The following is a 12,952-nucleotide window of genomic DNA, read 5'->3' as shown; positions in this document are numbered from 1 at the left end:
GCATGCATACATATGTAGTATCATTTATTTACCCTAGGTAATTTACTTCTTCTAGCATGTACCTCGCCTTGTGGAGCCTATCCTACCACGTCGTGTCCCATCGAGCTTTGTTTATTACTACTACTACTACTACTACTACTCCTACTACATTCTACCTGCCACAGTGCGTGAGGTGAAGACTATTGCCTGGATTAGGCTTTTCCACAGGCCGTCTGGCATCAAAGCCCTAACTAACTCTAACCCTTTGATTAATCTTATATTGTCAGGTCTAGACTCAGGCATCTACCTGAAACCGTTGGCTTGCTCCATTCGTTTTCATTTGGCGATCATATCATTCATATACGTACTTTCTGACTGTCTATTCTTAACGCCTCCGTTATTATTTACTTGTCTACCCGGCTAACACTAACGCTCAGTCGTCTCAGCCACCCGCCTGTCGAGCGATTGGGTTGCCACTCGCTTCTTCTGAGCTGTCGGATTTCGCCTGCCTGGAGACATTGCCTCGATCGATTTATTTCTTTCTGTCGATTTTCGTTTGTTTGTTTGTTGACGTTGCTTTGACTTGACTTGACTGGCCTATCGTGACGACATTCACACAACGGCGTGGAAACCTGATATCTATCTGTCTACACGAGAAACTAGAAGAACAGAGAAAGAAAGAAAACAAAAAAACAAAAAAAAAAAAAAAAAAAAAAAAAAAAAAAAAAAAAAAACAAAAAAACAAAAAAAGAAAAGAAAAAGGAAAAAAAAGAGACCTTCATGCTCCTCTTACATCAACCGATTAATCCCATCTCCTCTCCCGCCAAAGTGGATATCTCACTACTACTCAAGCCCGACGATGAGGAGGAAGAAAAACCACTGCCACAAGGACAGCTACACCGACCCTCGTCTTCTTCATCTGCTGCTTCGTCTAGGAGGCCATCTATGCTAGGAAGAGGGACAGAAACAGGAGTAGGAACAGGAAATATGCCGTCCGCATCGACATCGACATCAGCGGCGGCGGCAAAACCAAACACAACATCGCCAATCTCAACAATAGCAGGGACAAAACGGCATTCCTCGTCGTCGCTCGGAAACGAGCCGCCTGCGAAAAAACAGTCCAAATGGTCACCCGAGGAGGATACCCTGATTATCGAGCTGCGCGGGCGCGGCATGAAGTGGGAGGATATCAGCAAGAGGCTGCCTGGTCGCAGCGCGATTAGCTGTCGGTTGCACTACCAGAACTACCTGGAGAGGAGGAGCGAGTGGGACGAGGATCGGAAGAACAAGCTGGCGAGGCTGTATGAGAGGTACATTCATTCTTTCTTGCCATTCTTTCTTCCTTCCCCCCCCCGGCTCGGGGGATATCAGAGACAGAGCTGACAGACGTAGATTCAAAGCCGAAATGTGGGCCAAAGTTGCGGAAGAAATGGCCATTCCATGGCGAGCCGCAGAGGCAATGCATTGGCAACTGGGCGAACAGGAAATGGCTCGTCGCGCCGGGGTGGTTCCCTTTTCGCTGTCCAGCGGCTCGTCGTCGGTCGAGCCTCCGCCCAAACTTCGTCGACACACAACGGTCATGCCTCGACTGCGAAGGCAGTCTATGTCTGTCACCAGTGCTATCCAGCCTGCGCCTCCTCCGCCGCCGCCTCCGTTGGGTCTGGTCCATGGGGCCCCAGCTCATGCTGTTGTACATCCTACGCCGTTTGTTCAGAGTCTTCCTCAACCACTGCCTCCGCTTCCTCAGCAGCCAGCACAACCAGTGCAGCCACAGCCGCAGCTGCCATCAGTCGAGGAATTGACAGCAGGCGTCCCGGCATACACTTCCCCAGTCACGCAGCCCATCATCGACCCCTATCGCTCTCGACCACCGCAATTACCTCTTCCCCATCCTCCTCCACCAGACATGTCCGGAATGTCGCCGCCACAGATGATACCTCGAACGAGACCATAGCCTTTGAAAGCCTTTTGATTTGACTCATTTCACACACATACACAGACACAATTGTTGATATTGCATGCATAGCGTGGGGATGCAGGGAGGTAGATTTCGTTTTAGCGTTGACTTCGTTTGATCGGTGGAACGTTCTGATTTTTGATTTTTTTTTTTTTTGGAGTAATGAATGAGTAACGATGGGATTTCGCCAGGTAGATAGGACGATAGATATGCGAGATCTCAAAACAGTCTTGTCGAATGTCGATAACTTTACTCCGTCGACCTCGACGCAATCGCCCACCAGTTATCCTTCTCATATCCCGATTCAATGACAACCCCGCCTGCAGCACGGATATCCCTCTCGAGCTCGTTCTCTTCGTAGAGATGGTAAAATCGGTGAAAGACTTGTTCCTGCTTTGCTGCTGCTGCTGCTGCCGTTGGCTTGTTGCGCAAGACCCATGGAACCATGACGTCCTGCTCATGTCCCTTGTCCCATCCCCGGCGACTAGATTTCTGCTCTAGAGCCCAGACGTATATCAATGCTTTGCCGCCGTTTTTTCTATTGTCCTTCTCATCGGGGTGGGTGGGTGGTTTCAGCGTCCGCAGAATACTAGATATAGCCTGCACCCTCCTCTCCGGCGTCGAGAGGTGGTGGACCACGGCAATTGATATGGCAAAGTCGAAGAAGGACTCGGGATGGGGCAGGTTCAGAATGTCGGCGACGACGGTTGAATGGGGATGGTGTTGCGCAGCGATTTTGGCCAGTGCTTCGGATCTACCGTCGTTAGATCTATCGTGATATTGACTATAGACATGGCTGTACCTATCAGAAGCAATGATAAAAACGTCGCGGTTCACAGTCAGATACTTCCCATTACCACAGCCAATGTCGAGCCCGATGGACGCTGGCGTTTGGCCGAGCAGGAACCGCTCGACAATTGGCCATGGCTAGATAGTTGGTTAGCTTTTGCTTTGAACTTCAAAGTCGTATCGAAGGATGCATACACACAGACCTTGTACCTCGTCGAGGAGAAGTGGTTCGCAATCTGCTGGTACACGTCATGGACGTGCTTAGACTCGTAGGCTTCGGCGGGGGTTATGCTTGTAGCATTGTTATTGTCCGGTTGCAATTGATCTGGTAGATCTTGCTGGTCTGGCTGGTCTGGCTGGTGTGTCGTTGAAGGCATGTTGATCTTTGATGCTGCTTCAACGTTGAGCGATAAAAAAATGCGGTTGACGGAGTTAACCTACCCCACTCTCACATGATAAGAAATGTTTTGCTCAGGAACTTTCTCTCCTTCACGCTTTTTCTTATTTACTCACGTATGTACAGGAGTTTAACCAAAAAAAAATGTCCTTCCAAACACCCTCCGACGTCTCCGTCATCATCTCCACGCCCACATCGTCAGCACCAACCTCCGAACTCGCTACAGAGCGCCGCATCACCCCATCATGGACCATCCCGCAGCTCAAGGGCAAACTCGAGACCATGACCGGCGTGCCGCCGGGCAGCCAGAGACTCCTATTCAAGTCTCCTAGTAGACCGGATCAATGGATCGAGGGAGGCGACGAGAGGGTGATTGGGGAGTATGGATTGGCGAGGGGCTGCGAGATTGAAGTAAACCCCTCCCTAACCTAGAGAAAACATTGTGTGAGTGTGAATGCAACGTCAGCTGACTAAAGATAGGTCCACGACACGCGCCCCCCAGCAGCGCGACCCAATTTCTCCGATCTGTCGAGTGTCGAAAAATACGAACTTCCCAGCGACAAATACGAGTCCCTATCCAACTCGGTGCTGGCATGGAAAAAGGCGCAGAAACTAGGCCGCTTCGATCCCAATGCTCCTTCTCCCGAGGAATTGCTGCATGAGCAGGTCGCCAAGGACAGCGCTGAGATTGAGAAGAGAGGTATCAAACTGCTCGCCCGCGCCATCGTGCTTCCCTCGTCACCACCACATATCCGCCGCGGCACAATTCGCTATGTTGGGCCGATCCCCGAAATTCCGTTTGCGCCGCTCAACAAGTCGGCGGCGGCTCCATCATCATCATCAGACATGCTGCAGCCGTTGTGGGTGGGGATTGAGCTGGATGAGCCCACAGGGAAGAATGATGGGAGTATAGCCGGGAAGAGGTACTTCGAGTGTGCGGGCGGTAATAGGGGTGTTTTTGTGAAGCCTGAGAAGGTGGAAGTAGGCGATTTTCCGCCGTTGGATTTGGATTTAGATCTGGAAGATGATGATATGGAGGAGATTTAGGTATGCTATGCTATGTTATGTTTTGTTTCTGTCTATCTGAAATTAACTAAACAGGCTTAACAGTGGTATCAACTATAGCCCGTACATTATATGAGCACAAGGTACATGAATTAAAATCCGAATCGCTTGCATATTTTCAACCAGGGAATCTTGAACCCCAAAAAAAAAAGGAAACGTCGATATCATATTGTACAGTCCGCTAACGACAAAAACCGATGTCGAGAATAAAATATAAATGCCGAGGGAAATATCAAAACGAGTATCAAGAGGGAGAGCGCTTTATTCAGCACCCACAGTCTGATAGACGGTGACCGCGAATGCCTTTGTGCTGTCGTCCACTGTACCATTGGCCCAGGCCTCGATGAACCCGCCGCTTTGGTCAGTGGCGTACTTGTGTCGCACATCGACCTGCCACACACCCGTCTCGGGCACGATGCGCGCATACACAGTCTCGTCGCCGCAGGCCTGGTAGTCGCTCGTGGCATCGTCACCGATGCAGGTGGTGTTGAAGCCCGGGTTGCTGGGTCCGCTGGCCCGCCAGACACTGAAGTTGTACACGCATGCGGCGGGCGAGCAGCCGACGGTGAAGTTGGAGACGGGCCAGGTGGTGGTGTTTGGGGTGGTGGCTCGTTTGAAGGAGAGCGGGTTGACGGGGATGGCGGTGGCGAGGGAGGTGAGGAGGGCGATGCTGGTAGATGAGAGGAGCTGCATTGTGATGGACAGAGAGTCGATTGATTGATTGATTGATTGATTGATTGATTGATTGATCGACCGACCGACAGAAGAGACTGATGATTGACAGCGGTTATGAAGAGAGAGGGAGATGTCGGCAGATATAAGAATGACGAAGATACAAACATTGAGACATACAGCTGCGACTGCCCAAACAAGCAAGGGCCCAGAGCTGAGTCGCGCCCAATCAGAAGCCGCCGATCGGCCGTAGATCTTAGCGTGTTTTTCTATTTTAACCCAGCCACGTCGCCGATGATGTCATTTTGTCTCCTGCTGCTTTTCTTTTCTTTTTCCCGTGCCTGCTTAGCCCTATGCGATGCTGATGGGATTGTCTCAGTTGTGGTCGTGATTCTCCAGTTCAGCTAGATCAGCGGAATATGTAAGTGACTGGAGATAGACTCACACGATGATGCATTCATTCATTCTGTTTCATGTATATGACTGATTGTCGCTCAGGTACTACTTACGTATATACAAAGAAAGTTCATAGTCATTTATCTCAGACGCCCGCAAATCAAAGAAAGAATTGACATGTCAATCTCAATCTAACTAGTTACTCCTCTTTCGCCTTCGGCCGTCGTCCTCGCCCCTTGGCCTTGGGCTTGGCCTTGCTCTTCGGGCCAGGAGCGACGTCTTCGTATTTGTCTTGCGCATTGTCGTGGTCATTCTCAGCTCCAGCTCCAGCTCCAGCCCCGGTCTCGGCTTTCGACGAAGACGAGAGCTCGCCTTCCATCGGTTCGAAGGCTTGCGTGAAGAAGAGTCTCGCTCCTTTGTGGTATGTGTTTGCGAAGCTGTAGTGGTTGCCTGGAAATCTCATTAGAGTACATTGTAATCAACTTGGAGTAGAGGTAAGACTCACCGCGTGGTACTTGGAACATGCACCCCTTGCCCGCTGTAAACTGAACTCCATTGATGTCCACTTGCACGCGTCCGGTAAACACACAGAAAATCATGTGCATTCGCTTCGAATTCTTGGGTTTTTTCACCCCCTTGGGAGGTAACTCAACTATGCCCGACCCCATGAATGACTGACTGAACATCTTGGCAACCTTGAACGTGGAATCCTTCACCTCTCGAACCTCAACTCCAGACGGCGCATACGCAATTTCTAGACCTGTTAGTATTTCCAATAGTCATATAGGGATAGAGAGAAGAGGAGGGGGGGGAGTTACCTGACACCTCCTCATCGCCTGTGATAGTCTGCTTTTCCGAATCCCACTTCTTCACATACCCATGCAACACTCCGTCTTCCTTTTCCCACTCATCTCTCTCATCAGCCTCATCGTCGGAAGATTCGTCTCGCTTCGACTTCTTGCCAGATGTCTTGCGCTTTTTGCCTCCTCCCCCTCTCTTCTTCTCCGGATGTAGTTCCTCTGTGCGAATAATCTCTTTGATTGTAGATAGTGGATATCGCTGTCCAACATCCGCTTCCCCATCGCCATAAACACACCGTTCATTGCGCCAGTACGCCAATGGTCGCACCGACACTCGGCCGGACCGAGTATGAGCTGCCTTGTCATTTGATGTTTCCTCGCGCTTCAGGATGTAAAGACTCCGCCCCTTCAATGGTCCTGTGCGATTGACATGGTTTTCTACGACCTTTTCTAACTCTGGGTCTAGAGGCTCTGTAGATTGAGGTTGCGATTGCAGTTTTGATGTTTTGGCCTTCTTCGCTGGTCTTTGAACGGGCTCGTCTTGTTGTTTCGCTGAGCTCTGAGACTTTGGCGGCCTTCCGGCGCGTTTCTTTTTGGGCGGACTTTGCGGTATATCTTCCCCTTCTACGTCGCTGGTAGCTGCAGGTCTTTTATTCTTGTTGCGTAGACTAGCAGCCTGGATCGGGGATGCTTCTTCCTCTTCCTCTTCGGAGGCCTCGTTACCGGCATTGCCACTGTCACTGTCGTTGTCATCGGGTATCGAGTTATCGTCCCCAAAATTGTCCCCGTCACCGTCATCGCCAATCTCTTGAATATCCACGTCTTCCTCGGCAATATCTGTCTGGAACGCGTTCACTGCTTCATCTTCGTCGTCCTCATCCTCTTCTTCATCCTGCACCGGCATATTCTCATCATTCGTGAATTCGCCTGTATTACTGTCAAAATCCCTACTCTTCTGGCGCACTCCATTTGCAAACGGCGCTGCATTAGGCCGTCGATCATTCAGAGGCTGCCGAGCAGATTGCGCTGTGGTATCTCTTCGCTGCCGGCCAGATGTTGGACTGGAAGAAACAGGGTCATTCTGCACTATGGGCGATGACCGTAGCCCTGGAGTTCGTCGAGGCGATCCGCTCAATCCGCTTTTTCTAGGTGATCTGGCGACAGGCGGGAAGAATGGGGAGCGGCGGGTGGCCGAGCGAGAGAGAAAATCTGTAGGGCCGGGGCCGTTTCCTACCAGCAAGAATAAGCAATCACTAGACGGCATGGAGGAGAAGAAAAAGATATACCTTCGTCCATAGACATGCCCTCAGACCCCATCATTTCATCATCGCCATGATCCACACCGTTGACTCTGACAGGAGATCTCTCTGGCGACGAGAACATTCCGTCTAGCTCTTCCATTCCATGCTCGTCTCGTCGGCCTTCTTTGAGCGTGATGCCGGTTCTCCTAGAGTAGAGTCAGTTTGTATTCCTTTACTTGCGTGCATTTTGGGTAAATATTACCTTCCCTGTTTACCGACATTCGAATAGTCGTAGTCGCGAGCTTTTGCAAGCCCCCGGGGCGCCATGTTGTCTGTCCTTGCGCTGCTCAGTCGTGATAAAGTAAGTGCGCGACCGAGAATTTGGTAAGAGAAATTAATGCCGGCTTTTGTGTGGAATCAAAGCGAGTTATGTTATTAACTGTCGCGAGGTTATGTACGCTGTAGCAAGTATGCACTGCACATAAGTAAATGCGGCGGCGGAGACGCGCTCGAGCGGCGACATGCGCTAACGCAAAACGTGCCGACGCGTTCACGTCTGAATATTTACGACAACCTGCATAGTTCGGTATAACAGGATTTCGAAGTCAATCCAAAACGGCTTGGCTGATTGGCATAATGGCGCGACCGGGCAGGAATAAGAAGAGCAATAGCACTACGAATAACATCTCAGAAGAAGCCAAGGAAGCGCTCTCCTTCATCCCGCCGACCATCCACCACTCTCCTCTCCTCCACGGCCAGTCCTACACCGTCTACTCACCACGCCCCAACACAATTCAGCCAGCCGACCCAAACGCAACACTATCATCTCCCACCGAAAACGAGAAACCGACGCCATGCGTCCTCGGCGTGGACGAAGCCGGCCGCGGCCCCGTGCTCGGCCCCATGGTCTACAGCGCATTCTACCTGCCCAAACACCTCGAACAATCCCTCCTCACCGACACGCACAACTTCGACGACAGCAAAGCGCTCACCCCGAGCGTGCGCGCCACGCTCATGCACTCCCTCTGCACACCGTCCACTGCACTGCATGACTCCTGCGGCTGGGCCGTCAAAGTGCTTTCAGCCCGCGACATATCCGCCGGCATGATGCGGCCCGGTATGGGTGTATACAACCTCAATGCGCAGGCAATGGATGCCACGATTGAGATAATCAAGGGTGTTTTGGAAGAGAGGCACATTGATGTGAAGGAAGTGTACATTGACACCATCGGGAATCCCGCGACGTATCAGCAAAAGCTGCAGCGGCTGTTTCCGACGCTGAGCATCACCGTTGCGAAGAAGGCGGATTCATTGTATCCGTGTGTGAGTGCGGCGAGTGTCGTTGCCAAGGTTACGCGTGATGTGGCGCTGGATGTTTGCTATGAGGCTTTTCATCGGGCTGTTGTTGATGATTGTAACGACGATAATGATCATGATACAGATATGAAGGATGCAGAGGATCCGCCTACAGAGTCTACAGCAGAAGAGAATGGATGGGGAAGCGGCTATCCATCAGACTCCAAATGCGTCAGCTGGCTGCGTCAAAACTTGGACTCTGTATTCGGCTGGGGGAACGAGTGCAGATTCAGCTGGGGCACGGCAAAGGAAATGCTCGAAGGGAAAGATGCTGTGAGGGTGGATTGGCCTGCCGATGAAGATGAGGGAGCTGGACTCGCTGATTTTCTACTGTCGAATACTACTCGTACCCCTGCGTCTGCTCTGGCTGGGAAGCATGACGATGTTAGTAATTGGTATGGAACGAGGGTTGGGGCTGTCTTTTAGCGAGTATACCAAGATTATTATATTCTATGATGCGAGTTATTAACGAATACATTATAATAGTTTCAAAGACTGGCCGTCGAAAAGTAATAGTTATCCCACAGATATTCGTAGTCCTCCAGTAACCCTCCAGCGATATCCAGAAGAGGCTTGCCCTTGAATTTATCGGCCAAACCTCCAATCCACGATCTTGATACGTGTTGTTAGCATCATGCATATTCATGCATATTGACAGACAGACAGACAGACAGACAGAAATAAAACATACCTGGTGAAATTCTCATAAAACGCCCCCCGCAATAACCACCATCCCATTGCCCAACCTCTCTTTCGCAGCTCGTCTCTCTCCAAACCCGTCAGTCCGCGCAGCCCTCCCGCAGCACGCTCCGCAAGGTCTCTCTTCGCCAGCTGCCGACTCCCATACTCCAGACCGAAACCGATCAACCAGGGGCTCCAGCTTCGCTTGTTCTGGGACCAGCGTTGCATTGCTAGAGCATATATCACGGGGCGCAATATGTACAGAATCTCTGCGAACTGGCCCCGTCCCGAGACGCGATGGAGCAGAGCTGCGGGTGCTTTGACGTCGTCCGCCGTGAGCACTTTGGATATCAGATAATTCGAAATCTCATTTGCGTCTGGCAAGCTTGGAAGCGTAAGGCCGGTTCGCGGCATTGTCCAGCTCATTTCCGCCGACGACGACGAAGATGTCGTTGATGATGATAACTCTTCAATGGGAGGTGTATCCATTCCATTCCAGCTGCCTCCCACCGCTGCGCTTTCCCTTTCTGCTTCTGCTTCGCGAGGATCTTGCTCTCTCTCGGGCAGTGGAGGACTAACAAGCGGTCGCGAGTTTGTCAGTCGCAATAGCAACAGACGACATATGGCCTTGGCAAACTCGATCATCACGATTACCCGCCATCGAACCTTTTCGCCGCGCCGTCGCGCGCTCATTTCCCAGAGGAGTTCGGTGTGTTGGATTATCTGTAGGATTAAAGCTAGCTTGCGATAGAGCGGCGACTTGGTCGTCCAATACTTGGTGTATCGCGCATGCGGGGAGGGCATGGGTCGAGGGATGGTGGAGGGTAATTGGGAGATGACGCGCGAGACGAGCGTGTCATGGTATATAGATAGCAGTTGTACTCCGGAGTGGACTGGAAGGCAGCAAGGTCGTCGTTAGTATTTATTAGCTTGCCCTTGACCGGGCAGCAGTCCAGTTGCTTCAACTCACCACATTCCGAGGGTATTTCGGATTCGCGGAAGCGGCCTATAAGCAGGCAGTCAGTCAGACAATACTTGAGTACACAGATATGCAGATTGTTTCTACCGGGTATAATATATGTCAGAGACCGCAGCGCCGACTCGATCTGGTTGACCGTATTCACGTTGGTCGTGACGAGGTCTTCGTACGCTGAGAGCCATTTCGATGGTCGCAAGATGTCTGTGTTGACCTGCTGGCGAAGCGTGCGTCGATAGGACTCCATTGTTTACCTGGTACTGAGTCAGTCAGTAATCGCAACTATTCATTGACGACATAAACAAACTGACATATCGCGTTGCGACTGCCGGGGTGGAATGAAGCACGCGACGGAGTCTCTCTTTCTCTGTGCAGGAGGTCGGGGGCACATGTTTGTCTGCCGGGCGTACGTCACTGGGCGGGCCGAGGCATCATTACTCTTTCCGTCCGCATCGCTAACTACAGCAGATTTGTGATGATGACTTTTATATTACAGCCACGCTCTAGATCTAATATACAGTGTACTATCAATCAACCTCATCGGCAAATCGCCACACCCCGTCAGGTCGCCGCGCTTCTCGCACTCTGTCCACCACCTTCTCTCGCTCCGTTCGATCTGCTTCGATGTGATCCTTGGCCAGCTCTTGCGTCGATGGCATCTCTGTGCGCCAGAACCCGGGGGGAGAGCGAGGCCGCTCATAGGCATGTCGATGCTTGCCAAACTGGTTAGCCAACTGCCTCGCCTTGGCTTCAACAAGAAGAGCATCCCGGCTAGTGTCCGACATTGTGTCGAGGGTACGTTTCTGATCCCCAAGAAAGTCTTCAAGCAGAGCGCGGTGCTGTTCCTCGTCATATTGGACTCCTCCTGCGCGCACCATGGCGCGAAATTTCTCGCCGCAACAGTCGGCGCGCATACACCCAGGCAGGCATTTGCGCTGCTCGTGGTTGCGGACTACCTCATTGTAGGCGTAGTCTAGACCCTGATTCGTGGCCGGGTTGGGTTTGAAGCAGCTGAGATCAAGACAGTCGACTGGTCGCTCTCTGTAAGGGACTGATTTCATGAGTGCATTCCACTCTTCTTCATTCTCCGTGTTGGATCCGTGAAGGTGCGTCCTTTTCATAGCGGATCGCTTGCTTTTAGGCCTCATCCAATCCTCAATGCTCCTCTTAGTCCTAGTTCGAGCCGATGGTGTCGTTGAAAGTCCTGGAGTACGTACAAGGGACAGGTCAAGAGCGGGACTATGCTTCTGTGGGCGGGCCGCCAAAAGATCGTCAAGGCGTTGATGTGCCTCGGGGTTCCGAGTCGATCCCTTGCAAGGTGTCTCGATTTCCTGTCGGGTTTTTCTTCCTGCAAAGCGCGTATAGTCCACGTCTCCATCTTCGCTCACGCTCGAAATCGCCGACGCTCCACTGTCACCGGTCCTTCTTCGTTTCGAAGAAGGCTCTCGAGGCTTTGACCACCGGTTGGTGTCCTTGGGTTGAAAAACGCGGCGCCCTTGATGTTTGTTTCCTGTGTGGATCTGCTCGTCCGGACGTGATCCGGAAATCTCATCCTCAAACACAGCAAATTTCCGACTCCTGGGCGTCGTCACTACATCCCCAACCTCATCAAGATCCTGAGAGCCGGAAGGTTGCATCATTCCTTCACCAGAAGGTGACCCGAGTTGTGGAGATCCGGGTGAAAGCGGCTCATCCTTGATCCGAATAGTAGACTGGTCACCGCCGTTGACTTTTGGAAGGCAATCACCTTCTTCCTGCAATGAAGAAGTGGAAGCTGTTGACATGGTGTTGAGTTCTGTGGAATCCATATCATCAGAGTTGTCATTGGTAGCATTTTGCGCAACACCTGAGAATTGAACTGGTGACAAGGCAGAAGTCAATGGAGTTTTCAACTCCCTTGGGCTGTCTATATGAGATGACAGTTCTTGGTCTGAACGGACTTTTGGCGTAGTATTATCATCCTGTCGAACTTTCTTCAAGTTTGCCAAGCCAGGACTTGGCTTGGACACGCGATGGCCAGACGACCAACGTTGCCATTGGGCAGCCCTTTCTTTGTAATGTTTGAGTTGACTTCGCAGAGACCTCGAGGCTCTTACTAAAGTCACGGTTTCGTCATAAAGCCTCCGGTAAATGGTTTCTGTGTGCATAAGAGCATCATCACTAGAGCCTTTTTGGCGAGCATCCTGAGCCACCTTTTCTGGCTCGTACGTCTGCGCCAACAATCGCAACTTTTGCTCTAGAGCTTCTTGCTCCTCCGCCTCCTCGTCCTTATTATCGTCCGGTTTCTCTTTATCTCCAGTTGTACTCGTAGTTTCTCCGGTGCTCTTGAGTTGGTCAATTTCAAACTGTAATCTCTGTATCCGCAATGCATCAGTCTCTCGCTCCTCTTTGAGGGCTTTATTCTCCCTTTCAAGGTCTTCCTGCTTGTGGCGTAGGTCCGATTCGGCAATCGTTCGCGCATTTTTTTGACTTCGAAGCGACGATTGAAGATTCCTGATTTGTAGGTCGTTGAACCCGAGATCAAGCTCATATTTCTCTGTCCGGTCAGCTAACTCTTTGAAAATCTCATTGATGTGATCGGTGAGAGACTTCTGATGGCACTTTAGTAATTCCATCCCTATTTTCCTGTCTTTTCAATATAAA

At 51.2% G+C, this 12,952-nt stretch overlaps 8 protein-coding genes across 8 annotated transcripts, besides 1 other annotated feature; 3 read left to right on the top strand and 5 right to left on the bottom strand.

The window, feature by feature from the left end:
- Positions 1-759: 759 nt before the first annotated feature.
- Positions 760-1,933, top strand: UA08_05833 (hypothetical protein; the record flags this gene model as incomplete). The annotated part of the gene is made up of 2 exons (XM_020268146.1): positions 760-1,289; positions 1,372-1,933. The coding sequence occupies 2 exons, from the start codon at positions 760-762 to the stop codon at positions 1,931-1,933; spliced, it is 1,092 nt and encodes a 363-aa protein (XP_020119297.1).
- A 252-nt stretch (positions 1,934-2,185) lies between these two features.
- Positions 2,186-3,102, bottom strand: UA08_05832 (hypothetical protein; the record flags this gene model as incomplete). The annotated part of the gene is made up of 3 exons (XM_020268145.1): positions 2,186-2,690; positions 2,739-2,863; positions 2,929-3,102. 3 exons carry the CDS (start codon positions 3,100-3,102, stop codon positions 2,186-2,188), a joined length of 804 nt encoding a protein of 267 aa, XP_020119296.1.
- A 164-nt stretch (positions 3,103-3,266) lies between these two features.
- Positions 3,267-4,169, top strand: UA08_05831 (hypothetical protein; the record flags this gene model as incomplete). The annotated part of the gene is made up of 2 exons (XM_020268144.1): positions 3,267-3,533; positions 3,603-4,169. The coding sequence occupies 2 exons, from the start codon at positions 3,267-3,269 to the stop codon at positions 4,167-4,169; spliced, it is 834 nt and encodes a 277-aa protein (XP_020119295.1).
- A 279-nt stretch (positions 4,170-4,448) lies between these two features.
- Positions 4,449-4,880, bottom strand: UA08_05830 (hypothetical protein; the record flags this gene model as incomplete). The annotated part of the gene is made up of 1 exon (XM_020268143.1): positions 4,449-4,880. One exon carries the CDS (start codon positions 4,878-4,880, stop codon positions 4,449-4,451), a length of 432 nt encoding a protein of 143 aa, XP_020119294.1.
- A 16-nt stretch (positions 4,881-4,896) lies between these two features.
- Positions 4,897-4,968: a repeat region (Identified by RepeatMasker using a combination of RepBase library and repeat library created with RepeatScout).
- Positions 4,969-5,454: 486 nt separating this feature from the next.
- On the bottom strand, positions 5,455-7,623 carry UA08_05829 (hypothetical protein; the record flags this gene model as incomplete). Its single annotated transcript, XM_020268142.1, has 5 exons — positions 5,455-5,705; positions 5,761-6,009; positions 6,074-7,285; positions 7,342-7,502; positions 7,559-7,623. 5 exons carry the CDS (start codon positions 7,621-7,623, stop codon positions 5,455-5,457), a joined length of 1,938 nt encoding a protein of 645 aa, XP_020119293.1.
- A 309-nt stretch (positions 7,624-7,932) lies between these two features.
- UA08_05828 (Ribonuclease H2 subunit A) lies at positions 7,933-9,078 on the top strand (the record flags this gene model as incomplete). Its single annotated transcript, XM_020268141.1, has 1 exon — positions 7,933-9,078. The coding sequence occupies one exon, from the start codon at positions 7,933-7,935 to the stop codon at positions 9,076-9,078; it is 1,146 nt and encodes a 381-aa protein (XP_020119292.1).
- A 62-nt stretch (positions 9,079-9,140) lies between these two features.
- Positions 9,141-10,556, bottom strand: UA08_05827 (hypothetical protein; the record flags this gene model as incomplete). Its single annotated transcript, XM_020268140.1, has 4 exons — positions 9,141-9,264; positions 9,344-10,226; positions 10,304-10,339; positions 10,400-10,556. The coding sequence occupies 4 exons, from the start codon at positions 10,554-10,556 to the stop codon at positions 9,141-9,143; spliced, it is 1,200 nt and encodes a 399-aa protein (XP_020119291.1).
- Positions 10,557-10,836: 280 nt separating this feature from the next.
- On the bottom strand, positions 10,837-12,924 carry UA08_05826 (hypothetical protein; the record flags this gene model as incomplete). Its single annotated transcript, XM_020268138.1, has 1 exon — positions 10,837-12,924. The coding sequence occupies one exon, from the start codon at positions 12,922-12,924 to the stop codon at positions 10,837-10,839; it is 2,088 nt and encodes a 695-aa protein (XP_020119053.1).
- Between the last annotated feature and the right edge of the window lie 28 nt (positions 12,925-12,952).

Source organism: Talaromyces atroroseus (genome assembly GCF_001907595.1).
Source record: "Talaromyces atroroseus strain IBT 11181 chromosome Unknown scaffold_7, whole genome shotgun sequence".
In the NCBI taxonomy this organism is placed as follows: domain Eukaryota; kingdom Fungi; phylum Ascomycota; class Eurotiomycetes; order Eurotiales; family Trichocomaceae; genus Talaromyces; species Talaromyces atroroseus.
This window is presented reverse-complemented; position numbering and strand designations above follow the sequence as displayed.